The sequence below is a fragment of the Fimicolochytrium jonesii genome, assembly GCF_025526975.1.
Source record: "Fimicolochytrium jonesii strain JEL569 chromosome Unknown EV422scaffold_1, whole genome shotgun sequence".
NCBI classification, from domain to species: Eukaryota; Fungi; Chytridiomycota; class Chytridiomycetes; order Spizellomycetales; family Powellomycetaceae; genus Fimicolochytrium; species Fimicolochytrium jonesii.
The window spans coordinates 1,646,431-1,669,179 of record NW_026515668.1 but is presented as its reverse complement, the minus strand read 5'-3'; the positions used below and the strand labels follow the sequence as shown (position 1 = coordinate 1,669,179).

Sequence of the window (22,749 nt, the reverse complement as noted above, 5' to 3'; positions counted from 1 at the left end):
ATCGATCGGGTGATTCAGAATTTAGTTAGAATGTGCAGGGGAAGCGCATTGGTCCAATTTGAAGCCCTAAGTGCTGCATAGAATAAAATCAACGCTCCACCAATCAGTTTGAGGCTCCCCCACCTGAAACTTTCACAACGTACCAAGCATACCTATTGGAGTGAGCCACAGCGGATAGACCTTCCAGAACACGGATGGGAAAAACTTCTACTGATTGAACGTGTGTTTGAAGGATTTCGCTTCCAGCACTTCTAATGATAAAAGTCCACACTTTACTGATTGTCAAGTCAAATAAAGTAGCTCACGCGATTCCCCATACCCTGTTTAGTGATGCCCAATATTCTCAGGATTGCTGGTTATGGTTTGTTGTTTTGATGGCAGGGAACGGGCAAGAAAAAGGAGCTGTGGAAAAAGCGCCGGCGGACTTGTTTCCTGCCTCGCGACGCGACTGCGCGAACGTATGTGCGCACTGAGCCTTGCACTTTTGCGACCTGCCAGTTCACACTTCTGGACAGGCAATGATGAGTATCTATTTCAAAGGCGCGAACGAAGACGACGAGAGCTTGTAAACACAAGAAGCACAACATACAGTACAAGCACGGGATTGAGAATAAGGGGTATACGCCAATACTGTTGTTCTGTTAAGATATATTCGCCAAAAAAAAATTGCGGAGCACTATCGCCGAACGACGGAATCCAGCCGGTCGCTCAATCAATCGATAGCAATAAAGCTCCCACTCCAAGCCGGCAATATCGGCTGCCGCACCTGTGCCGCAACCGCCGCCGCACTCTTATTCTTTTTCGTTTTCGGAGAGCCAATCCTTGCTTGTTTGGCCGGTGGGAGGTCTACCTCCACATCATCTACATCGATGACTTCCGCCAGAAGGTGTTTCGTCGAGGCTGGGTTGGGTATCGCCGATTGTGATGGTGATTGTATGATCGCGGTAACGGTGCGGGGCGCTGGTGAAGTTTCAAAGGGCGCGGTTAGGCCGTTGGGGAGGATGATGCAGCGGTCGGCGTCGGGGTAGTTTGTGAGGGTGTTTGTGAATGTGGGGTCGATGAGGAGGTCCTGGATGATTGAGATGTCGGGTGTGAGATGGACTGTGGTTGGCGATATTGTGCGTGGAGAGAACGGCTTACCTTTCCTTCCACTGGTTTCGAACATATTGGGCATTTCCACTTGATCGCGCCTTGGTTCATCGAGATGAAAGCCTACAGGTGTATATATAGGTTAGGAGCCGGGAAGAGAAACGCCGATGCTGAAAAACCTCCAAACCAGCGCACCTCGCAATCGAAGCATTGCGCATGATTACACGTCCGACCCTTGCACGGAAGATTTATACGCGCAAGCGTTAGCGGATCCTGAAACGATAGAACCTGGTTGCCCATCTCAATATCGTCGTCCTGGGCCGCCGGGCCTTTGAAGCCCACGTATTCAGGTTTGCTAGCTACGTGCTCCTGAAAAAGCTGTTTTGCCCTTTCTAGAGACGTGAGAGCCAGCTTCTTGAATGTCGAATAACCTGCTGCCTCGTGTCCGTGCGATGTTGTGGCGAGTTCTGGGAGATCCTTGATGTTGTGATGCCGTAATGTTTGTGCGAACACTTTACATAATGTCTGAATGTAGATGTTAGCGAGTGCAGATCAATGTGATGAAGGGCTTCTGACGACTTGATCTTACCTGCTCCATTGGCAGCCGTCGAAAGCATACGACCGCCAAGAGGCCTGACTGGAAATAGTGGGGAAATGTGGTGGTAACGTGGACCACGCCCGTCTGCGTTTGCTGTGTGAATATCGGATCTTTGATATGGGTTACGTCCAGGAACGGTTGCAGCTGATTGTACCTTTCCTAGAAGGAGCATGCGAATCAGGAGGGCTCATCAAGGAGCGTTGCAATACCGGGAATGCCAGCTCACCACCGTAACTGGAGCACCAAGGATAGATGCGGAGTACCCTTCCTTCCAATGCCGTCCAGTGAGGAATTGGAAACGGCTGTGATCGTACAGATACAAGTGAAAGCGTATAGCGTCTTCTGCTATCGAGGTCGGCGACATGACGTCTCGCGAGAGAGTAGTCCTCAGCGCTCGTCCTGACGGTCCCTTTGGAAACGACACCCATTGCGAAGCGCAGGGGTTGATGAGCTCGTAGTTCAAATGATGTGCGGAAGGGAGTTTCGTCCTGAGATGTATCAACCGTTGGGTTAACACTCGTCCCTAAGGATGCCTCACTTGAAATGCGCAGATTCCGAGTGTTACCATAGGTTCTCCAGCTCTGCGGGTATGGGGGCTCGCCCTCTGGCTCCCATCGGTTGGGTCGGACGAGGAGGTGGAGGAGGTGGAGCCTGGGAAAGCGAGAGGTTGTTCCATGGCCATAATGCCCTTTTGACGGTTGCGACAAGTTGACTTTTTTTCCCTAGCATATCGATTTGCTGATGCTTCTCATCGCGAAAGAACTTAATGATAGCTGTGAGCTTTTGGAGGAAAAAATTGGTACAAGGCACGCGTGAGGAGAATTGAAAAGCGTTTCCAGGAGTTCAAGTCGGAAATTCTGCTTACGTCGATAACCCGCAGTTGATGAACTTTTTCTGGGGTCTTGTATCAGAGGAGACAGCGTCCATATGAGAAAGAAGTAAGTTTTCGGCCTTTGTCTAAAGAACTTGTTTCACTCACTAAGAGACGTGCCAGACCACCGCCGGTGCGGTAGCGAAGCAAGACCGGGTCTTCCTCCAAACGCTTGATATCGTGTGGAGTTAGAGACAGGGGGGAACTGGCCATGACGGGAGGCTGTTCCTAGTGAAGATTTGTGGAGGAAGGCTGCGAGAAAGTCTGAGAGGGTCTGAGAGGACGCGCTTTTCGCCCGAGGACTCTCATCAATCAGGACAGCATCGGGAAGCTACTGTACTCTATTTCGCGCGCGCACGTTCTGAGATCGCAGACTGACGATTTGGGCACCCAAACTTGCCCAAATCTCCACCCTCAGCACACACCCGACATCCACCCAACAAATAGCTCCCCAAGACTCCGCAAGCTCCCTGTTGTCACTCATTCCAAAATACAGGCAGTCCAGGACTCTCCGTTTCCATCGTAGTCCTCCGAGCTTGGTCAGTCCTCGAACGCACCGCCATGAAGTTCGGAAAGTGAGTGCTGTGAGAACGGAGCCCGCTTGGGCTACCCATCGCCCAGCCCTACTCACTCATCTTTTCACAGATACTTGACGGAACGCCGTTCGAGCCTCTCACCGGACTGGTCCAAGCACTGCGTCGACTACGTTGTTCTGAAGACTTTCATCAAAGAGAAAGTAAAGCCACGTAGTCTGAACACCCTCTCAACCGCCTCGTCTGGGCCTGCCCCCATAACAGACTTTGCAGGCCTGTTCGAGACCAGGGCAGCGCAATTGCAACCCATTGTAGCGCAGTTCCTTCGTCTGTTGGACAAGGAGGTGAACAAGTTCGCCGATTTCTACGAAAGCGAGGCAAAGGCGCTTACAGGGCAGTTCGAAGGAACAGCAAAGTCAAATGGCGCTGCATTGGATGTACTGCGCCAGAAGGCGGACATGGCTCGGTTGAGTCAGCAGCTGCAGGATGTCGTCAGGCTTGAGAAATTTGTCTTCCTCAACTACACTGGGATAACAAAGATCCTGAAGAAGAACGACAGACATTCTGGGTTCCATCTGGCCGAGCAATACATCAGATCGATGTCCACAAAATCGTTTTACCGATCAGAGACTTTGTCGAAACTGAAACAGCAGCTGATTGACCAGTTGAGCGGCGTAGCGGCCGGTGGAACGCACACTTCATCGCCGCCCGCCAGCCCTGTTCTTACACGCCAAGGGTTGTCGATTCCAGGACCCAAGCCTACAGCAACACAAAAGGACGGCTACTTCCCACCATCCTCATTACTGCCTCAACAGAAGCTGCTGGTGACGATGGCCGGACCGCATGGAACGGACATCATAGACGCGGTGCTGGAGAACCTGGCCACGAACAACTGCGAGATGGAAGACTTTGTGCTTTCTCGATTATACCATAACGTCACATTCGGCTGTTTGATCCGTTTGCGGTCGGAGAGCGTAAACCTCTTCAAGGATCTTGCAGAGTCCGCACGCAAATGGGACGCAACCCTTTTCTTTGACGTCCAAGACGCAAACAAAGGCGACCCAGTCGAAAGCTCACTCGAAGACGCCCCCTACAAAGACCGCATCAAGTACACCGCCACCGTTCTCAACCAAAACGGGCTCTCCTGCACATTCCTGCATGCATGGACGCGTCTCCTTCTCGACGAGCGCATCTCCGTCGAAAAAATGACCCGCTTATCCGCCGCCCGCTCGCAACTCTGCTCCGTCGAGTACCGCCTCAGCGTGCCTCCCGAAGTCGATTTCGACCGCTTCCGTGGCCAACTGTTCCAACTGAGTATGGAACACGGCACCGACGTCGCTATCCAGCTCAACGACGTGTACAGAAGCCACAAACGTCTCGTCATCTTTGACATGGACTCTACACTCATCCAGCAGGAAGTCATCGACGAGATCGCCAAACACGCCGGTGTGGTCGAGGAAGTCGCGAAGATCACCGAGCAGGCGATGAACGGCGAGATCGATTTCAAGGAATCCCTGCGTCGTCGCGTGCGGTTGTTGAAGGGGACGCCCGTCTCAGCTCTGCAGACTGTTAAGGCGCAGTTGACGTTCACTGAGGGTGCGCATTTCCTGTGTAAAGCTTTGAAGAAACTGGGATTCAAGCTTGCGGTCATTTCGGGAGGGTTCATGCCGTTGGCGCTGCATGTGAAGAATCAGTTGGGCTTGGATTATGCTTTTGCGAATCAGGTTGGTGGATCTCTAACCGTCTCTCGGATGACAGCCTTGCTCATCTCTTCCTCTCCGCCCCTCATCAGCTGAAAGTCTCACCAGACGGCCAGACACTGACCGGCGAAACCCACGGCCCCATCGTCGACGGGATGCGGAAAGCCGAGCTGTTGGATGTCATCGCCCAAGCAGAGTCTATTGGACCTGAGCAGGTGATGCACCATGTAGCAGCAATGCTTTTGCTGACGCTTGAGTTCGTTCTGACACCTCTTCTTTGAATGTGTAGGTCATCGCAGTAGGTGACGGAGCAAACGACCTCTGGATGCTCGCCGCCGCTGGGCTGGGGATCGCGTTCAACGCTAAACCGAAAGTGCAAAAGGAGGTGCGTTGTGGTTTGATCATCAGTAGCGTATTTTCACGCACACTGAATACTGATACCGGGTTTTTCTGTCTTTCTTCGTGGCGCAGGCGCGAGCGCGAATCAACCAAACCAGTTTGCGGAACGTGTTGTACCTGCTGGGTTATACGGATGATGATGCGAGGCAGTTGGCGGAGTTGTGAGAGCTTGTATGCATGTTCCGTTTGCGACAGTCGCCGCCGGAGCCCGCCGGCACAGAACTCCCTTCTCGATGAGGCTGGGTCGGCGTATCCTTCGAACTTTGTGGCTGAGACGATGCCTGAGGATGCACTGCTGATACGGTTTAGGCCCTCTCCCGATCTTGGTGGACGCAGGACATCCGAACTATCAAGTCATCACGGGCGTCGTGCAAACAATCAGGATTGGACGGCGTAGGGTTCAGTCTATCCCCGTTTATCAATCGCGTTCCCTCCGCTTTTTTGCTTGCTCCGTTTCTCATGTACCAACGGCGGAAACAGCGAGCAGATTTCCTTGCGAAAAGATAAATATATAGGATTTGCTAGATAGGACTATCTACGGTTTTCGTGATTTTGCTTCTTGCCCAAAAAGAGGTGGTGCTACATATGTTTTCTTTCTGACACTATGCTTATTGATGTGAGGTGTCAAGGACGGGGGACTCCATCGACGAGGGATATGCGACTGTGCGGGGGGCTTCACTCATGGCCGCGAGTGAGAGCTTGGCGGGACTGCCCAAAGACGCCTCGAAAGTCGTTTTTACGAAGATGGGAAGCAGGTTTCCCCGTTCTCCGACTCCATCTCCGGTTTGGCAGGCGACAGGGTATGTCCTTCGCAAGCGGACGAAGAAAGGTCTTTACAGCCGGTATCTACTCCTCATCCCCTTCATCCTCGTCGACATCCATAGCATCATCATCGTCGTCTTCCTCTTCCTCCGCCTCCTCCGCATCATCGTCATTATCACCGCCCTCAGCCTGCTTCTTAGCTGCAACGTTCTTTTCCTGCTCAGCTCTCCGGCGGGCCCGTTCAGCGTTTGCTTTCTGGAGACGGCATTCCTGTTCCTTGACCTGTGCAGGTGTTTTTTGCACTAAAAACAGAACACATGTATAAGCGGCTGGACCAAGGGAAGTGACGGTGAGACATGCGGGGATGTGTCATACCAATCGAGTGATAAATAACCTCTCCCTCACAAAGCCCCGCCTGAATCTTCAAAAGCGACAGCTGGATCCTCGGTCCCATCTCCACCAACCGAATCGCGCGTTGCTCCGCCTGCCTATTCCCCTTCCCAATATACTTCTGCGACAGCGTGACGGTGGATTCACCGGCATCCTCGACATCGCTCTCGGATGCGAATGCGCCTTTGAGGATGTAGTCGCTGATGTCGTTGTAGCGCCCGAGGTCGGGAACGTCGGTTTGGATAATGGTTTTGACGCTTTTGCTGACGCCGGTTACTTTGACGCTGATGGTGTAGTGCCGGAACTCGACTTCGTTGGTTTCTTTGTTGAGGTTGAAGAGGATCACGCGGCGGGCGTCGGCGAGTTTCATCTTTTTTGAAGAAAGTTCGATGAGCTCACTCGTTCCCAAGGAGGGATACATGATGTATCGCCGATTTCCCCGACTCACCGTCTGGACTTGAATCGGCGGAAACATATTCTGAAACATAGTCGCCATCAACTTGACATGTTTGTCGTCCCCACCAAACCCATTCAGCACCACCAACGGCGCCGTCTTGAACTCGAATCCCGGCGATTTCGGCCTGTTCTGCAACGCCAGCACGTCGGTTGATAGACCGTACGACGTTACGCGGAAGGTGAGGGTGGGACCGCGTGGCAACCTCCCAATTCGGAGATTTACACCGGCGGCCGTGCGTGAGAAGAGGAGTAGGTGCGTGACGGAGAGTTGACTGGCGACGGCGACGAAGTCTTTGAGTTTGTTGCCTTTGCGTTCCTGCAGAACCCAACGGTCGTAAGTCACCATTTCACTACTCTCGTTTGAGAATTCATACTACCAGACTTACCCGCAGGTTCATGGCCGTGTTCGGTTCCATAGCCCTCCTGACATCCTTCACCAAGTGCGCCAGACTCCTCCCGACCGGCCCGACCTTGATGACGAAGGATTTCGGGACTTTGGCGATAGCTGCCTCGTCGGGCTTGACGTGCGTCCTCTTCTTTTTCTACAAACAGACAGACGGTTAGCGCTTTGCTTCGAATATGCTATCATTTATCGTCGAAGCGACTCTCTTCTGCATACCCTTTTGGCCATCTTGTGCTATTCACTGAGAATGCTGTGCACAATGCGGGTTGTCTCCGAACAAACTGCAAATGGCAAGCTAGTTTGTACAAGTGCTCGACGATTGCAATGTGGCTTGCAGTGTGGCGCATGTGGCAGCGCACGGGAGTCGCGTTTGCTACCACGAAGTCGGTTCTGGGCTCACCCGTCAATCGGTTCGCAAAACGAAGCTGTCAAAGAAAAGGCCTCGAAAACACACTATCTATTACACATTACACGCATGCACACATACATACATGATAAATCTAAGACCTCCGCTACTCGGCACCGGCCCGCACTCTCTGCCAGTCTACATCAATCCACACCACGACGCTCATTTGAACTCAATGACAACAATCGCCCACAGATCACCACCAACAGTATCCTTACTGCCCGCGTTCTTCCCGCCGACAGCCGCTCCGGCCAGCTCAACAGCGTCGCCTGTACCGCCGCCCGCAACAACATCACTCAGAGGCACGCCCTTCACAAATCCGTCTCCATCAAAATCGCATTTCGTGACGGGCTTCCCGAAACGCCGCCATCGGTTGAATTGCTTGTTAATCGTCATCGTGCTCGGTGCCGTAGAAGATGATGGTCCCGCAGCCGGCGGGTTCACAGTTCCGGCGCGGGCCGGTGGACCAGTAATATCGGCTGTCAAAATGTCTGATGTTGAAGGCGGTGCCGGGTCGACGTTGAAGTCACGAGGGTTGAATAGATGGATGCGGTAAGAGATAGCAGGTGTCGTAGAGCTCGATGATAGGTTGGGGGGTGCCGCACCCGAAGAAGTGGACGGGCCCGCTCCATTTTCGTCTGTCGTTGCCGCCTGCTTTTGAGCGCGTTTATCAACGATTTTGTTGCGTTGGAGGAGCGCACGAAGCATAAGCCGTGGTGCCTGCTTCTTCGAAGTCGCGGGTGCATCTCCTCGCTTCGCAGGCGACGAGCGGCTATCATCCAAAGCATCGCATTCCTCATTTTCATCAATCCCAGCTTCCTCCACCTCATCTTCTGTGCACAAGCTGAGCAGCACTCTGTAATGCAATCCAGCGCAAATGACAGACTCGGAGGTCATGACCGTCGCACTGCGGGCGCTTTTGGCTTTCCGGGCCTCAGTCACCTCCTCCACGGTGGGGTAAAGACTCGGCTCCTTGCCGTGGCGAGATCGACCTGGTTGCGCTGGTCCCAAGAAATACTCCTGCACGTTCTTGAACTCGATCGCGAATCGGTACTTTCCAAAATTCGTTGCATTGTGCGGTGCCCCAACGGGACCACCACGCCGCCCCTGCTGCATGAACCCATTCCCGATACTACCCAAGGGTCGCATCGAGGCGCCCAATCCACTCGTACCACCCGTTCCCCCATTCATCAACTGAGCCTGCAGCCAAAAACTCTCCAGCACAACGGCATCAGGCACGATCCCGTCTTGCTTGACCAGTTCCAGCTGGGGAAAGGTCATATAGGTATATACTACGGCGGTTTGGAAGATGCCCGCCATGACCGTGTCCTCAGCTGACGCGCCCGCAGAAGAAGGAAGGGTGCCCAAGCCGTAGTGAGTGTGCACAATGGTCGATGTATTGTATGATTGATTGTGCGACATACTTGAGGTGGGCGTCCGGGCCGGGCTGCGTAGAACTGGGGTACGTCGAACGAAACGCGCGGGACGAGGAGTGGATATCCCGGCCGCTTCCGGTGCATCAACAAACTCATCTTCATCAGCAGAGGGGTGATCGTTCTCAACATCGCTGCCGGATCGCTTGCGTTTCCTTTGAGCCGGATTGCCGGTTGGGGAAGCTGCCTCAGCTGTTTGCGCCCCGCGCCCAAATAGCCTGCCAACGTAGTTGCGCAAGCGGAACACGCTTTCGGCGGCGAGGGCGTTCCGCGTGACCACATCAGCTTGTGCAGCGGCGGGTATATCCCGTTGCCCGATGCTGCCCGTCTCCGCTTCGCTCCAAACCGAAACGTCGATCTCATCCTGCGGCTCGTAGGAATTCTCCCGCTTGAATGATCGTTCCTCAATTGTCGTCTTCACACGCCGCATCTTCACAACCCTCTTGATGAGTTCATATCGCTCAAACTCGTTGGGCACACTCAACAAATCACTTTCCAACACACGTCGAATCCAGCACAGCGGAAGCTTTGCCAGAAGCTGTTCAGCCGCGATAGATCTCTTGTCCTGTTCCACTTCCTGCTCACCCTCCCATTGCGCGCTCGCAACTGCATCCTCCGAGGACAATCCAGAGTTGATCACCCCACAGATAAAGCACAAAATCGCATCGTACAGTTCCGTGTAGCAGTCTCTGAAAAGCTTCGCATACTGGTGATTCGGCCCGTACGGAGACGTGATCCCACGAGGTGAGGGTCGAAGCCTTTCGAGCTGGGATGCATAATCTACCACTGTCTCTGTCGACAAGGTCTTCAGTACCACGTCGACGCAGAAATGCGATAGGGAGCTGAGTTCGAGATAGCATGCCGCCGGCAAAACGGTGAGCGCATTTCGGTAAGTGACGTGCTTGGGGCGGTACGATGGAGGAATGTATAGATCCCTAAGAGAGAGCTATCGTGCGCATCAATTCCAAACTGAAATTAGCCGAAAGAGCAAACTTTTTGGGATCGAACACATCGCAATTTCACACTCACGTCCATCCCCTCTTTGGCCACCCTCCAATCACCACCCATCTCGATTCCCATGGATCCTTCAACAACGACCACTTCTTTGCCGGTCTGATCCAGCAACATTCGTCGGAAGAAAGGCGACTGGATCAAAATGACGCGATGTAGGCGGTACACTTGATTGTGTGCTATCAGCATAATGTCCGAAAATCGGCCGGTTGAAACTGGCCGTAACAAATAAGTCCGTAGAAAAGAAAGAGGGGCGACATGAGGAACAATACCAAGACAAGAGATATGAGACAGCCCATATATGCTCCTGAACTTACACGCGTCGGCGAAGATGGCGGCACGCGATTGATCTGGAAAGTCATCGTCTGGCATAGCGGACTGACGCAGCCGGCCCCCTATATCAGGCCTGCGTGAGTTGCCCAAGAAAGAAGGGGCTGCCGGCGGCGCTTCTGAGTGGGCGGCGAGCATGACGATAAGTGAGAAAGACGAGAACCAGTCCTTATATATGAGCCTAGAAGGTGGTTCCAAGAAAGGAAAATGCGGGCAACGCGACGGCTTTCGGACCCCGAAAAAACTCGAGCAAGCGCATCACGTGCCGGAGGATTTAACTTCTCCAACTCGAGCTCACAATTCCAAGTTTTCAAGTCGGCAAGCAACGATGGCCCTCCCCAACCTTACACTCGAACGCTGATTCGGATGCTGAGGGGACCCATGGCGTTCTCAACCCCAAGCAGCGTTTTCGTGGCAAACACACGGACCCGGGATGGAGGTCGGTGCGTCGTCTGTAGACGGAGTTCACCCCTGGTTCTGCAGGCAGCCCACATCTTCCCACACTCCAATGATGGCGAAGCGATCGCACGTCAACGTTACTTGTATCCCTGTGTTACTGGTTCTGAGTTCTAACGTCCATCGTCACAGCTCAAGACTTCCAAGCCTGTATTGCGACGCTGGAGTTTTACCCGGTCGCTCAAAGGGGTGCATGACCCCCGTACTGGTTTGACGCTTTGCCCCAATCACCCATCAGACCTTTGTGAAGTATGACTGGTGTGTAGACACCAAGACCGTAGTGAGTGTTTTCACGTCAATGCTCATTGTTCCATGCTACCAGCCGTGGAAGTTCTTCAATGCGTCTGGATCCCAGGAGTTCAGGAAGTACCACCACACTGACGTGGCGATCATCTGGAGAACGAGGACGCCCCCATCAAGAATCTTCTCATTTCAATGCACTAATGGCAGTTGCGCAATGGCACTTTCTGATGGGCCCGAACCAACCGGCCGATACTCCGCGAGCCGATATGACTTCTTCGGGCGGTGCTGAGGGGCCGCAGACTGTACATGGATTCTTGTCGATCTTCCGAACTTCGCCTTTCTGCCGACCTTCCAAATACCGGAACGATTCCTACAGGAGGTCATTGAGTATGAGGACGCCCTGTACGGTGGGACAGGTTCGCAAAGCACTGCAGCCGGCGCACTGTCTAGGTTCAGGACGCCGTGAAAATCAGTCCGGAAGAAGAAGCCCATCTCCTGACCCCATGCGTCTGAGCTAGCGCTGGAATTCGTCGGTATCGGTTGTCCTTCACTGTTGAGGAACTTTTGCGTCTGCAGACCACCGTTCATTGCTCCTAGATGTAACTGTATATTTATAAAACAAAGCATTCACAACGAGGGGCTCAAATCACGCTGTAATCCCCTCCCCGAACTTCCAAGAAAATATGGCTCCGTCCGCACTGACGGTGACGATCTTGCGCTGATCTGGTGAGATTTTCACCTTTGTAATGTCCGTCGAATGGCCGACGCCAACGAATGCGATCGAGCCTTCCTCGTAGAGATAAACCTGAATTGCAATGTTAGTGTTGAAAAGGAGTAACTCTCAATCGACAATATACCGTACCTTGACGAGCTTGTCGCTTCCTCCAATGACAAAGTATTTGCCATCAGCCGTTATGTCAAGTCCGTTGATAGTGTCAGATTGTGATGCTTCTAGCTCCCGGATAAGTGATCCGTCGAACGCTTCCCAGTACCCGACCTAGCAATGGTTCCTCGGTCAGCATCCATTTTCACGAGATGCCTGTCGTTAAAGCCGCTCTTACGCCACCTTTCGATCCGTCCCGCTCGTTAACAACTGACTCTCATCCGGATAATACGACACAGCTTTGAAGAAACTCGGCGCAAACAAGATCTGATTCCGCACGTATCGCATTAGATCCCACACGATACACGACCCATCGGACGACGAGGAGACACATTCAAGGTCTGTTTTGCGGATCTTAATGGCCGTAATTGTGCCTTTGTGCTCTTTCATGGCCTCCTCAAGCCGTCGGTGCGTTGCCGTGATGCGCCACACTCGTACTTGGCCGTCTGATTGTCACGAAAGGCGTTGAGCTCTCGTCTCGTCTCGAAGTGCAAATAACCTGTCTCCTTACCTGCCCCTCCACTGATAAGCCTGAACTCCCCACCCTCATTCCAGCACTCCGTAACCGCCAAAGCCGTCACGCATCCCTTATGCGCATCCCCGATCTCATACTGCAAACGCCCACTCTGCGGTCCAAACGCACGGATCTTTCCATCGTTCCAACCCGTGATGAGCGACGTTCCGTCCTTTTTGAATACAATGCATTTGCATTCCAGGTTGGGAACCGCAATCCGCAGAAGTTCTGCGGACGTTTGCGCGTTCCAGATCCGGATGTCTGTGTCGGAGGCTGTGGCAAAGACGTCCGAAGAATGTCTGGAGGGCAAATACGAATATCAATATGGATCCATTGTATGGATGCGAAAGTCAGGACGTACTCTGGATATGTTATGTCATTGATGGGCGCATAGTGACAAGCGAGCTTCAGCTGTGGAGTGAATTCGTTCGTGTTGATCTCGTATATGTTTGAGAAAGCGGTGGATGCGTGGAAGCGGGTGTCGTTCTCGAACGTTATGGACGTGACGGTCCCGCTTAGCTTCGCTGACCTACGATATAGAAGTTAGAAATCGGCGCTGGTAAGGAGTGTTCACTAGAAAGTAATCATCAGTCGTGCAGACGTACTTGACGATGTTCAAGTTGGGCAGTTTGAATGCTGCGATGGTGCCATCGCCGCTTCCTACGATGATGCTTTGATCTTTTGGTGCCAGCGCCAAAGATACGATGCCCATTCCAAGGCGGTCCTAGAAATCGGTTATCCCATTTCAGAAAGCCTCCCTCGTGAGAAACCAATCCTGGCACAACCCGTACCTTTTCCTTCGGAGGCCCGCTTAACTTGAACAATTTGTTGCTAATCTTGCACTGCAACAAATCGCCCGTCGTGGTTCCGCAATACATATACTCATCCAGTTTATCGATAACCACACACTTCACAATCCGCTTGATTTGACCCGTCACCACATCTGTTGGGCGCACCTTTCTCGCAACAGCGTTTAGTTCCCACACCCTCAACGTGCCATTGCCTCCCGTTACAAAGGACGTGTCGTCGCGGTTGAGATACGCGAGACACAGCGTCGCGCCCGTCGAGTCCTTTGACGCCGGCGAGCCACAGATCGCCGCGCCCTTCACCAAATCCCACACAATGATGGAATTGTCGTCCTCACCGCCCAAAGACGCCAAATACAGCGAGCGGGGTGAGAACGCCAGCGCCTGCACTTTGACCTTGTGCAGAGCGAAACGATGCACGGGCTGGCGCGTTGCAAAGTCCCAGATGATGATGTCGGCCTGAAACCCCATGTGCGTGACCTGTCCGCTGGCCACCAGCGTGCCGGTTTTGTTGACGGCAAGGCAGCTGATGGCATTGGTGTGCCCTTGCAGAAATTCCTGTGAGTTGGGCTTGCGCGGTTCGTTCACTACTACGGTCGAGCCTAGGGAGTAGATCGTGTGGATGCCGTTCGGGTGCTTGATGTAGCCATCGGGAACGGATCCTACGGGTGGGAAGGCAAGGCTGGGTGTGGGCCATTGCATCTCGCTTAATTGGTACTCCTCAACAGGTCTTCTTACCACTAAATCCAATGATACTCTCCAACTGAAGCGGCTGAAAATCATTCTCCACAACAACCACTGGGGCTGCTACTGTTGCCGCCATTTTGCAACTCTGTTGTCCGTAGGTTTGAGTGATGATCCTATGGGATCGCACTAGCAGTTGTCTCAGCGTTTCGGCCTCGAACAAAAAACTCTCGTTGTCGGAGTCCTTCGCCGCGTCGAGACGCGCTGTCGAAAACGTCACGTAAGCTGTCAACCAGACAGAAAAACGGACATCTTGGAAATCTTAACAAAAGAGAAATGCGGTCACCTCTACAGCGGACACCTCACACATAGCACCTCTCGGGATGCTCGCCAGCGATACTTTGCAATGGCCGAGAATCGAACTCGGGTCTACCGCGTGGCAGGCGGTAATTATGCCACTAAACCACCATTGCGCCGATATCATGGTGTGTTTTAACGATGTCATATCGGATGAAAAGTTTTGCGGATGTGGTCAGTGGACGGCGATGTAAGGACGGCAACGGCACACGCGTTCAAATTTTCGTGTGCAAGTTGGAGCGACACCGGTCTCGCGCAGTGTCCCGAGCCCATGCGGAAATTTGGTTGGAAAGCTATGGCCAAAGCTTCGTGCCTTCGCAACTGTTCGGTGACCCTGGGGACCACGGGATAGGGGAAAGCGAAAAGCACATCTTCAGATTTGAGGTATATTGCAACGTCATAAGTGAGAGATTATGTATAAGAACACGACAGCTTCCTTGTTTCGTACGACCGCCAATGATGCTCAATGCTCATACGCGTGGAGAAATTCAAATTACGTCGTACACCAACAGGATGCCGCTCTAGCAGTGGCTAATACGTAAAGGAGCAAACCTTCCCATCATACCCGGCAGTCGTAATGACTCGCTGTACTGGATTGAAGTCAACCGCAGAGGCCACATCCGAGTGTCCGCCTAATCTGTCCAACACACGGCCTTGTCTAACATCGTATAGATACGCGTGGTTATCCTGGAGATGGGCAAACGTCAGTCAAAGCAGCGACAGCGAAGTTGTGTGCGCGAGTGGGCCATTACCTCGGATCCAGTCACCAAATACCTTCCACACGGCGACACACAGCATGCTACCTTCGCATGACGATTCACATGGCCATGCAAATGCAAGACAGCCTTCTCGGCCCTCAAATCCCACATCTTGATCGAGTCCGTAACCGCCGCCGTAAAATACGTCGCAGCTGCACCTGCATCACCGGCATTATAATCCGGCAAAGCAATACAATGCACCGCACGTTCCTGTGCATGCGGGACAGTGCGGACGCTCGTACACTGCGCCACGTCCCATATCTGCACAGTCTTATCCGACATGGCGCTGATGACGAGATGTGAGCGAAAGGAGTTGATGCAGGCGACGGTAGTGACGTTATGCGCTGATGCCGTCAGGGTAGTAGCGAGGCGATATGTGTTGTAGTTGAGATTGGGCTGTACGGACCCTGCGGGCGGTTTCTCGAGCGCGTATGTGTACAGGTGTAGGGCAGGCCCGGACGGAATGGCGATGAGGCGATCTTGGTGGAAGAAGCGTGCCGTGGAAATGTCGCGCATGAATGTTTTTGGGGTTGTAGCTTGTGCAGGTGTTCCGTGGCTTCCACCTGTAGTGATTCTCGTCGCCGGCAATTTCCCCACCACCGCTTTGCTGCCGCTACCTGCAATCTCTCGGAACGTTAGGAGCGGCTCGGATGCTCCCACAGCCCACAGCTTCACTGTCCCATCCATAGCTGAAGTAAGCAACAGCTGATCAAACGGACCAGTCTTCAGAGCGCTCCACGATACGGTCGTCACAGGTGCATCATGGCCCATCAGTGACTTGACGGAATCAGCGGGGCTAGTAACCCGGTGATACCGCACGGTGCGATCAGCGGACGCCGAGGCAATTGATTTGCCACTTGCACTGCTCTTTATACACGTGATGGACGCATTGTGATAGACGGCTGGTGTAGGTTTCATCGCTTTGATGTTGGCTTCCCGGTTGTGGTACGCCGGCGGTGGAGCGATGGGTTGCAACCGCGCTGGAACCTTCGCCTTTCCTACTTTGGCCCACCTGGTTGTCGCGGAGGACGTGCGTGGAGAGAACATTGTGTTTTGTGGAGCTCGGAGATAACCCGAAGACTTTACAGTGTCGTGGAACGTGACCGGCTTATCTCGCGGGGGTGGTGCTGTCGCTACTTTAATGGGCGCGCCTCGCTTCGATGCAACGCTTGACCTGCCGGACCGCGTAGCTGGTGGGCCTAGCGGTTTCGGGGTTTTCGGCTTCAACGGCGACTTCGCATCGAAGTTCGCATCTTTCGGCGCCGAAAATGATGTGAGAGTGGTCAACGTTGCGGCAGCGCTCCTTCCTGAAGCCTGTTCCAATGCGCTTTGCACAAACGCTGGTACGCTCGACAGAATGTCGCTGCCGCGCTCAGCCGCAGTTGCCAAATCATGCAGTGATCGAATCCCAACTTTCGCAAGCTTGGTCAGGCAATCCGCGTAAGCGTTGTTACCCCAGTCACCCTTCAAGTTGGCCGCTACGGCGGTCTTCACCACAGACTGCAAAGACTGAGGTATGTCGAAAGCTGGTGGCGCGGCAGATCTCTCCTGTGGTGGGGCTAGAACCACGTCCAAGCTCCGTACATTGCCCGAAAAGCGGTTTCCAATGGCAATGTGGCAAGTCATAGGTCGGGGAGTTTCCTTCGCTATTGCGTAGGCACCAGCCACCTCTGCGTCACCCCCATCAAACGCAACGAATGCCAGTCTTTCGTAGGTCGCTGCTTCTAGCACAATAATTCCGCTCGCAACTCCCACAACGAGATGCCGATTGCTCTTTAGCCCAGGAGCCTGCAGATCCGTTCTCTGTGATCCGTCCACTCTGTCCCTCCAGCTGGGCGAAAACACGCTGTAGCTGAGCGCCAATATGGCTGCCGATTGCTCCACTTCATCGGCATCATTTTCATCGTCAGTGATGGGCGTGATGTTGCGTGGCCGCGGTTGTCGCGAATGCACATAGGTGACCTCGGGCTCCTGTTCGGCGGCTTTCGTGACTTTAGCCTGCATAGCTTGTTTCAAGTGATCCGCCGCATTCACGACTTTCAAGCACCTTGGTTCGCATGGATTTCCTCGGCGGGGCGTCCATTCGAAAAAGCGAAGTATGCCGTCCTCCGAGCCCAGACAGAATCGGTCGGGGCTAAGAGCCACTGTCGTCAGCAGTGAAGGCGATAGAATCGTCGATTGATACAGACATGAAGCATTCTGGATGTCCCAGACTACCCTGAACGAAAATAACCCGTTAATGAATGTTTCAATGCTCGCCACTGCAAGAGCTAGCGAATCCTAATTGAAACAGTGCAACAAGCTTCGTCTTACTCTTGAAAGTCCGGTCATCCGACACAGATATGAGCCAAGCGGCCAGGTCGGGCGCATCAGGTAGCGGAGTGAAGAATTCACATCCACTGACCCTTCCGAGGTGCCCTTGTAACACAATCGATCGTCCGGTCTTGACATGCAGGACATGCACCGCATCATTCACCGCACACGCAATCCAGGTATCTGCAGAATTGACACTGATCCATGCAACAGGTCCAACTTCCTCTTTTATCAGCTCCTCGGACTCTATCACCACTGTCCCCAAGTCAACGGTGAGCTGCCACATACACAGGGCATCACTCGACGCGGAGAATAGTCTTCGGCGAGGTACAGATCGCGAACCAAAGCACAATGCTTGAATTGCTTTGCAATGGAACCTAGATTGCTCTGTACAAAGGCCAGGCTGCGTTTCACTCTCCAGGCCCCCCTCGAGCTGCACCAGTGAGATTGCTGACGAACCCTTTTGGCTTCCTGGAGCGGGAAAAGCTATCATATCATCAACCACCGCTAGGGCGGCGGCAGATAACGGACAGGCCGCACGAAAGCGAGAGCCTGCCATCACCTCCTCTTTCCCGGTTCGTTGGATGAACTGATTTTCTGACGCGTGCTAGGGTCCAAGATGAGGGCTCGAAGATGCCCGGCAAATTGAGAATACGCAGAAACTTCCTTCCAGCTGCTATGAAATCCGGGTTCAGCGGAGATATCGCCGAGTATTGCCCAGTGTATGGTGTGTATGTGTACGGTACAGGAGGTGACGCTTGCTCCACCAGAGCCGATTGGGGATTCGTTCCACAATTGAGCAAAGGATTCTCGCCCCTTCCTCTTCTGTCCGTGGAGTCGTGGACACGAGGCCTGACGGAGGCCTTTCGGACCTTTCCGTGGTTTCTTTTGACATTTCGACACCTGCTTTTCTCCCACTATCACAAGATCCTTATACTCGCTCCACTGAACCTCGCCAGCATACGCCTTCATCCGTTTTATCCCGTCCTCCCCCCGCCGCAGACGCCATGTCCCCCGAAAACAGCACCACCGCAAATGATCCCACCGACGCCGATTTCATGCAGCTGGCCATCCTTGAGGCGCAAAAGTCTATCCCTGTCCCTTCCGCTTACTGCGTCGGCGCCGTCCTCGTCAGCCCTTCAGGATCCCGTGCTGCCCATCCTACGATCCTTTCCACGGGCTTTTCACGCGAACTCCCAGGGAACACCCACGCCGAGCAATGCTGTTTACTGAAACTCTCTGAAACGAACAGCATTGAGAAAGCAAAGGGTGCCACGATCTACACAACGATGGAGCCTTGTGGGGAGCGATTGTCTGGGAACCTTCCATGTGCGCGCCGGTTGCTCGAGGTGGGAATAGGCAGGGTGGTCGTTGGTGTAGGAGAGCCGAAGAACTTTATTGCGGAGTGTCAAGGGACCAGGCAGTTGAGGGAAAGTGGGGTGGTGGTTGATTACCTGGTCGGCTTTGAAGGTACGTTGTTGACATTGCGAGGCCAAGCAGCAAAGCGATATTAGACTCACATCATACAACAGAGGCATGTCTGGCTCCAAATAAGCACATTGTCTCAGCATAGGACGTAGAGCACTTAGAGATTGTTCAAACAAACTATGGTCATAGAAAGGTTCGGAAGGCAAGATAGTTCTCCGACTGCTTCCTACCTGCCATGCTCATCTTTGTGGGATATGGCCACACTTGTTTGCACCGCACGATGGAAGCAGAGTTCGGGATCAAGCTTGTAGCCGTCCTTTGCAGCGTCCGCCATCGAAGGTTCAAAGTGGAAGCATCGCTATGATGAAACCCATCCTTGCACTATGAAGTCGTGGCTTCGGCCCGTCTTTTGAAGACAACGCTTACATAGCCATGTGAATAACTCTGAGCGATGCTTCCCCTTGGACAGAGTTTGCATTCCGTATATTTTGCAAAGGGTCGTTCTTTATTCTGACCATGTGAAGAACACGCCAGATCCCGAACGCTCGAAACTACAAAGTCCGATGGGAAATCGGAAAGCAATCCACTTTCTCGCCCCCGAACGCACAAGCTGCTAAAGGATTTGATCCCATGCTGCACGCGCGACCTTGTTCTCAAACTGTCGTCTCGTACGTGTAAGCTCGCCGCAAGCAAAAGATACCGACAGTGCGAATACATGGCGGCAGAGGACGGAGCTCTATCAACAAGTCTACATTACAAAATCTACATATCTACAGTAATAATTTAAGTAAAACGAGATATGGTGCGACGCCATACAGGATCCTGTCGCCATGCCGTGTTCATATACACGAGTTAGAGCAACAAAACAGGATGAGTCGCCACCGTTCCCGCCGACACCGCGGGGGTGTGACGGTAGGTTGGCTCAGGAGTGTCGTCCTTCTCCTCCCGTTCCACATGCGCAAATGCCTCGTCTGCTGGGTGATGGTCAATGTCCATGCTGTCGAAGAAGCAAGGCACAGGGGTTGAGTTATTTGGAGGGTGATGCGGGTGTTCTACAGAGAGTCTTCATATGTTGAGACTCACCCGTCATACGCATCCGTTTCGGCCTCATATGACGTCGGCTCCTCCTCCTGTTGTCCATTCGCCGGGCCCGGAAAACATGGGATCTGCAAAATGCCTACCACCCCAACAATTCACGATCATCAGTCCCCAGGAGGCAGGAGTTTGCTTGAGAAACTTGAAAGCACCGAGAGCTCACCTTTTCGTTCCAACCAGACGCCATCATCAAACCACTCAGGGAGGTCCAAATCCGGCACCGCGCCGCCGGGCAGGGATCCGATAGGGCATTTCCGCCACTCTTCTGGGATGGCGTGCGTCCAGCCGGCCGCTGGGATAGCGGGTGCCAGTGTGGTTTTGAGGGGGCGTTTGTTTGACTTCGACTGTATGGGGAAAAGACGGTTGTATGAGTTATAGGCATCTCTTTTTGTGACAAGGAACTACACTTGACTTACCCTATTTGAATGTGCATTTGACGACAATTCTTTGAATACCGCAAGTCGGTCGCGGAGCTCGGGGATCCGGTCAGTCGCTGGGGTTGTGTTCTTGGACGGCTCCGACTCGCTCTGCTGTGATTATCAACAGTGAGATCCACTGGTCAGTACAAATGCAAGACAATGCTTTGACCGCCCTGGGTTCGTCCGTACTCACCCCAAATCGGGTGGATCGATCAATGAAGTCAAGGAACGGTTTGAGCTTGCCATTAAGAGTAGGGACACTTTTTTCGAACACCTCAATCAAAGGGCGGACGCTATATGAAGTAGGGGTGCACATACAAGTCGACGGATGGTGAGACAATCGAATATGAGAATGGTAAATAGCATCCATCGACTTACGAGGCGTTAGGCTTACGTAAACATGCTTCCAGTAATGGTTCCCAGTCTACCGAGGACCCGCGCCGTAGCAGGTCATGGCTTAGAATGTGGCCGGCCCATGCAGCTGGTTGCATGCCGGTGTTAGCTCCTTCGTCTTTTCATCGCAAATGTGAGGTTGAAATGTGGATACACGTACCCAATGTTGCCCGGAAGGTTGGCTCATCCCTTCTCCCAGCGTTCGCTGCTTCGGCGCCGAGTGCATCCGCCGGTCCAAGTCCTGCAGATCAATAAATGGGCCAGGTCACATCGCGAGAAATCGAGACGACCTCAGTACAAAACGATCGCTACCTTCATCGGAACCCAGATTCTCCACAATGGCATTGAACAAGTCTTCCAAAAACCCGGGCCATGCGTCCTCAAAGCTGGATAATGCGGTTCGCCACAGGTTGAACAGCGTGTCGGGCAGAACCGACCCCTCTGAAGGGGTTCGCTTTCTGTAGTGCCGATAGTTATGAGCACTTTCCGCCATTTGAGAGTGAAGACAACGCTTCGTAGCCTCACTTTATTGCTGTCGGTACCAAATACCCATCATCGAGTAGCACTGGTACTAGGAAGTCATTGTACGTCTCCGATGTGTTCAATGCGACGACTTCTGCGAGGATGCTTTGCGACTGTGACGTGTCGTTTGCGGCCCCTATCATGGGAGACGCTAGTCAGTGAGCTGCCGGTCGTTCTCTCCACAAAAATCCCTCCTCCTCTTCGATTTCGTTGATTGTGACGACTTCAGGACAGCCTACCTTTCGCCTCCTGCTTCCTGAGAACTTTGTACTGCGTGAGCAATGTTCGAATCTCAGCGCCTGTCGTGGCCATGTAATGCTTGTTCGCCGTCCAATAGTTCGCATGTAACCAACTCAAGGCCTGCGTCGATAGGTTAATACAATCCGTAGGAGGAACTCCAAGTCCAGGACGTGCACATCCAATCACCTGTTTACATCCGGCTCTCAATAGTGCCAGACTAGGCAGCTGATCGTGCGTGCCTGCGTGTCGAAGATCGACAAACCACCCCGGTAATCCCATCTGTTCGGCGATGGTGGACACGCTGATTGCGTACATGCCCTTTTGGTGTGCGTCCACGAACCCATTAACAAATCTAGATAAGCGCCAACGATCGAACGAGTAAGCCCCCAAGCCCCGGTATCTCAGATACATTCCTCCTTTGCCCGTCTCTCCAAGAACCAACCAACGAACCTCACGAAGGTCATGGTATACATAAGCCGCAGTTCATGTTCAGAGATATATGGAGGACCATACGTCCCTCCGCATCCGTCTCGCAACCATATCTCTACCAAGGTGGCGGTGGAGTCTATCGCATGTGGGACTTTCCCACGGTTTCTCCATGCTTTGACCTAAAGTACAACGACTGAAAGTGAGTGAAGGCTCGGCCGAAAAGGCCAATGCGCTACACTGCACTGAGGAGCTTCCCGCTTGATACGCACCCGCTTGACGCCGTTCAAGCGACTCTGCACGCCTTGAGGGGTGTCGTCTGCTGCGTAAAGACAGGAGAAGACATAGTCCCACTCTTCGAGATGTGCCCATGGGACCAGCCTGAGAAGTTGCCTTGGTGGCATGCTGCTGAAGAAGTGTCCGGAAGCCGACGTCACAAGCGAGTGTTATATTTTATGAGGTGCCGTGTATATACTGTATGTACTGTATATTTGTAGGTAGTGTCGCAGAAAAATGGCCGACGCCGGCGAATGTCAAGTTCCCACGCGCGAGCGTATGAAAGCTGCCTACAGTATAAGCTGCCTCAAAGAGATTTCCAGTTGGGAAAGGCGCAGTCAGAACTCGTTTCCTCCGGAGGCGTGTGGGCTCGTGATTCAACCAAACTCTCCCACATCTTACTGTACTGTACGACAGATTTGCCAAACGCAACGAACATCGCCTCGGTGATAATACTCGGTCGGACTCTCCTTTCTCCATCGACACTCTCACGTCAATGGAGCACGAAACGCACCCGGCGAACGCTTCTCTCACTCTCGAAACCGTTCCCGAAGA

General features: G+C 53.1%; 8 protein-coding genes and 1 non-coding gene across 9 annotated transcripts; 2 read left to right on the top strand and 7 right to left on the bottom strand.

Annotated features, from left to right (window-relative positions):
* Window positions 1–334: 334 nt before the first annotated feature.
* On the bottom strand, window positions 335–2,895 carry EV422DRAFT_512578 (uncharacterized protein). The gene is made up of 8 exons (XM_053069079.1): window positions 2,667–2,895; window positions 2,553–2,588; window positions 2,253–2,467; window positions 1,914–2,175; window positions 1,679–1,846; window positions 1,285–1,614; window positions 1,141–1,212; window positions 335–1,069 (listed from the first exon to the last, which is right to left on the bottom strand). The coding sequence occupies exons 1-8, from the start codon at window positions 2,769–2,771 to the stop codon at window positions 713–715; spliced, it is 1,545 nt and encodes a 514-aa protein (XP_052930334.1). The 5' UTR covers window positions 2,772–2,895; the 3' UTR covers window positions 335–712.
* On the top strand, window positions 2,876–5,575 carry EV422DRAFT_25474 (HAD-like domain-containing protein). Its single transcript, XM_053065755.1, has 5 exons — window positions 2,876–3,133; window positions 3,204–4,815; window positions 4,884–5,006; window positions 5,081–5,176; window positions 5,263–5,575. The coding sequence occupies exons 1-5, from the start codon at window positions 3,120–3,122 to the stop codon at window positions 5,353–5,355; spliced, it is 1,938 nt and encodes a 645-aa protein (XP_052930333.1). The 5' UTR covers window positions 2,876–3,119; the 3' UTR covers window positions 5,356–5,575.
* Window positions 5,576–6,036: 461 nt separating this feature from the next.
* On the bottom strand, window positions 6,037–7,429 carry EV422DRAFT_563164 (Brix domain-containing protein; the record flags this gene model as incomplete). Its single annotated transcript, XM_053072033.1, has 5 exons — window positions 6,037–6,254; window positions 6,328–6,712; window positions 6,791–7,114; window positions 7,185–7,340; window positions 7,418–7,429. The coding sequence occupies 5 exons, from the start codon at window positions 7,427–7,429 to the stop codon at window positions 6,037–6,039; spliced, it is 1,095 nt and encodes a 364-aa protein (XP_052930332.1).
* Window positions 7,430–7,640: 211 nt separating this feature from the next.
* Window positions 7,641–10,573, bottom strand: EV422DRAFT_512570 (uncharacterized protein). Its single transcript, XM_053069078.1, has 2 exons — window positions 10,070–10,573; window positions 7,641–9,986 (listed from the first exon to the last, which is right to left on the bottom strand). The coding sequence occupies exons 1-2, from the start codon at window positions 10,517–10,519 to the stop codon at window positions 7,770–7,772; spliced, it is 2,667 nt and encodes an 888-aa protein (XP_052930331.1). The 5' UTR covers window positions 10,520–10,573; the 3' UTR covers window positions 7,641–7,769.
* A 799-nt stretch (window positions 10,574–11,372) lies between these two features.
* On the bottom strand, window positions 11,373–14,328 carry EV422DRAFT_24740 (WD40-repeat-containing domain protein). The gene is made up of 9 exons (XM_053065711.1): window positions 14,314–14,328; window positions 14,022–14,231; window positions 13,269–13,945; window positions 13,083–13,201; window positions 12,839–13,006; window positions 12,475–12,776; window positions 12,147–12,409; window positions 11,943–12,077; window positions 11,373–11,885 (listed from the first exon to the last, which is right to left on the bottom strand). Exons 2-9 carry the CDS (start codon window positions 14,104–14,106, stop codon window positions 11,727–11,729), a joined length of 1,908 nt encoding a protein of 635 aa, XP_052930330.1. The 5' UTR covers window positions 14,107–14,231; window positions 14,314–14,328; the 3' UTR covers window positions 11,373–11,726.
* A 41-nt stretch (window positions 14,329–14,369) lies between these two features.
* On the bottom strand, window positions 14,370–14,440 carry EV422DRAFT_t4. The gene has a single exon. It is a non-coding gene; the product is annotated as a tRNA-Gly (tRNA).
* Window positions 14,441–14,703: 263 nt separating this feature from the next.
* EV422DRAFT_24657 (WD40-repeat-containing domain protein) lies at window positions 14,704–18,277 on the bottom strand. The gene is made up of 4 exons (XM_053065702.1): window positions 17,855–18,277; window positions 17,396–17,782; window positions 15,077–17,295; window positions 14,704–15,011 (listed from the first exon to the last, which is right to left on the bottom strand). The coding sequence occupies exons 1-4, from the start codon at window positions 17,952–17,954 to the stop codon at window positions 14,856–14,858; spliced, it is 2,862 nt and encodes a 953-aa protein (XP_052930329.1). The 5' UTR covers window positions 17,955–18,277; the 3' UTR covers window positions 14,704–14,855.
* Window position 18,278: 1 nt separating this feature from the next.
* On the top strand, window positions 18,279–19,270 carry EV422DRAFT_24640 (cytidine deaminase-like protein). Its single transcript, XM_053065701.1, has 2 exons — window positions 18,279–18,865; window positions 18,928–19,270. The coding sequence occupies exons 1-2, from the start codon at window positions 18,403–18,405 to the stop codon at window positions 18,966–18,968; spliced, it is 504 nt and encodes a 167-aa protein (XP_052930328.1). The 5' UTR covers window positions 18,279–18,402; the 3' UTR covers window positions 18,969–19,270.
* Window positions 19,271–19,675: 405 nt separating this feature from the next.
* On the bottom strand, window positions 19,676–22,322 carry EV422DRAFT_563161 (Las1-like-domain-containing protein; the record flags this gene model as incomplete). The annotated part of the gene is made up of 13 exons (XM_053072032.1): window positions 19,676–19,820; window positions 19,907–20,000; window positions 20,082–20,262; window positions 20,335–20,448; window positions 20,531–20,630; window positions 20,716–20,818; window positions 20,891–20,971; window positions 21,043–21,188; window positions 21,256–21,388; window positions 21,492–21,612; window positions 21,679–21,844; window positions 21,943–22,100; window positions 22,191–22,322. The coding sequence occupies 13 exons, from the start codon at window positions 22,320–22,322 to the stop codon at window positions 19,676–19,678; spliced, it is 1,674 nt and encodes a 557-aa protein (XP_052930327.1).
* Between the last annotated feature and the right edge of the window lie 427 nt (window positions 22,323–22,749).

Excerpts from the sequence above, each read along its gene's own strand:
- EV422DRAFT_512578 (XM_053069079.1), bottom strand. The coding sequence starts at position 2,771 with ATGGCCAGTTCCCCCCTGTCTCTAACTCCACACGATATCAAGCGTTTG. Across the intron at positions 2,176-2,252 it reads GCAGAGCTGGAGAACCTATG|GACGAAACTCCCTTCCGCAC; the intron begins GTAACACTCGGA and ends GATACATCTCAG. Across the intron at positions 1,615-1,678 it reads GACGGCTGCCAATGGAGCAG|ACATTATGTAAAGTGTTCGC; the intron begins GTAAGATCAAGT and ends ATCTACATTCAG.
- EV422DRAFT_25474 (XM_053065755.1), top strand. Across the intron at positions 4,816-4,883 it reads ATTATGCTTTTGCGAATCAG|CTGAAAGTCTCACCAGACGG; the intron begins GTTGGTGGATCT and ends GCCCCTCATCAG. Across the intron at positions 5,007-5,080 it reads AGTCTATTGGACCTGAGCAG|GTCATCGCAGTAGGTGACGG; the intron begins GTGATGCACCAT and ends TTGAATGTGTAG.
- EV422DRAFT_512570 (XM_053069078.1), bottom strand. The coding sequence starts at position 10,519 with ATGCTCGCCGCCCACTCAGAAGCGCCGCCGGCAGCCCCTTCTTTCTTG. Across the intron at positions 9,987-10,069 it reads TGGCCAAAGAGGGGATGGAC|CTCTCTCTTAGGGATCTATA; the intron begins GTGAGTGTGAAA and ends TGCGCACGATAG.
- EV422DRAFT_24740 (XM_053065711.1), bottom strand. The coding sequence starts at position 14,106 with ATGGCGGCAACAGTAGCAGCCCCAGTGGTTGTTGTGGAGAATGATTTT. Across the intron at positions 12,777-12,838 it reads AATGACATAACATATCCAGA|ACATTCTTCGGACGTCTTTG; the intron begins GTACGTCCTGAC and ends TTTGCCCTCCAG. Across the intron at positions 12,078-12,146 it reads CGAGCGGGACGGATCGAAAG|GTCGGGTACTGGGAAGCGTT; the intron begins GTGGCGTAAGAG and ends AACCATTGCTAG.
- EV422DRAFT_24657 (XM_053065702.1), bottom strand. The coding sequence starts at position 17,954 with ATGGCAGGCTCTCGCTTTCGTGCGGCCTGTCCGTTATCTGCCGCCGCC. Across the intron at positions 17,783-17,854 it reads CGCTCCAGGAAGCCAAAAGG|AGCAATCTAGGTTCCATTGC; the intron begins GTTCGTCAGCAA and ends GCCTTTGTACAG. Across the intron at positions 15,012-15,076 it reads ATTTGGTGACTGGATCCGAG|GATAACCACGCGTATCTATA; the intron begins GTAATGGCCCAC and ends GCCCATCTCCAG.
- EV422DRAFT_24640 (XM_053065701.1), top strand. The coding sequence starts at position 18,403 with ATGTCCCCCGAAAACAGCACCACCGCAAATGATCCCACCGACGCCGAT. Across the intron at positions 18,866-18,927 it reads TTACCTGGTCGGCTTTGAAG|AGGCATGTCTGGCTCCAAAT; the intron begins GTACGTTGTTGA and ends ATCATACAACAG.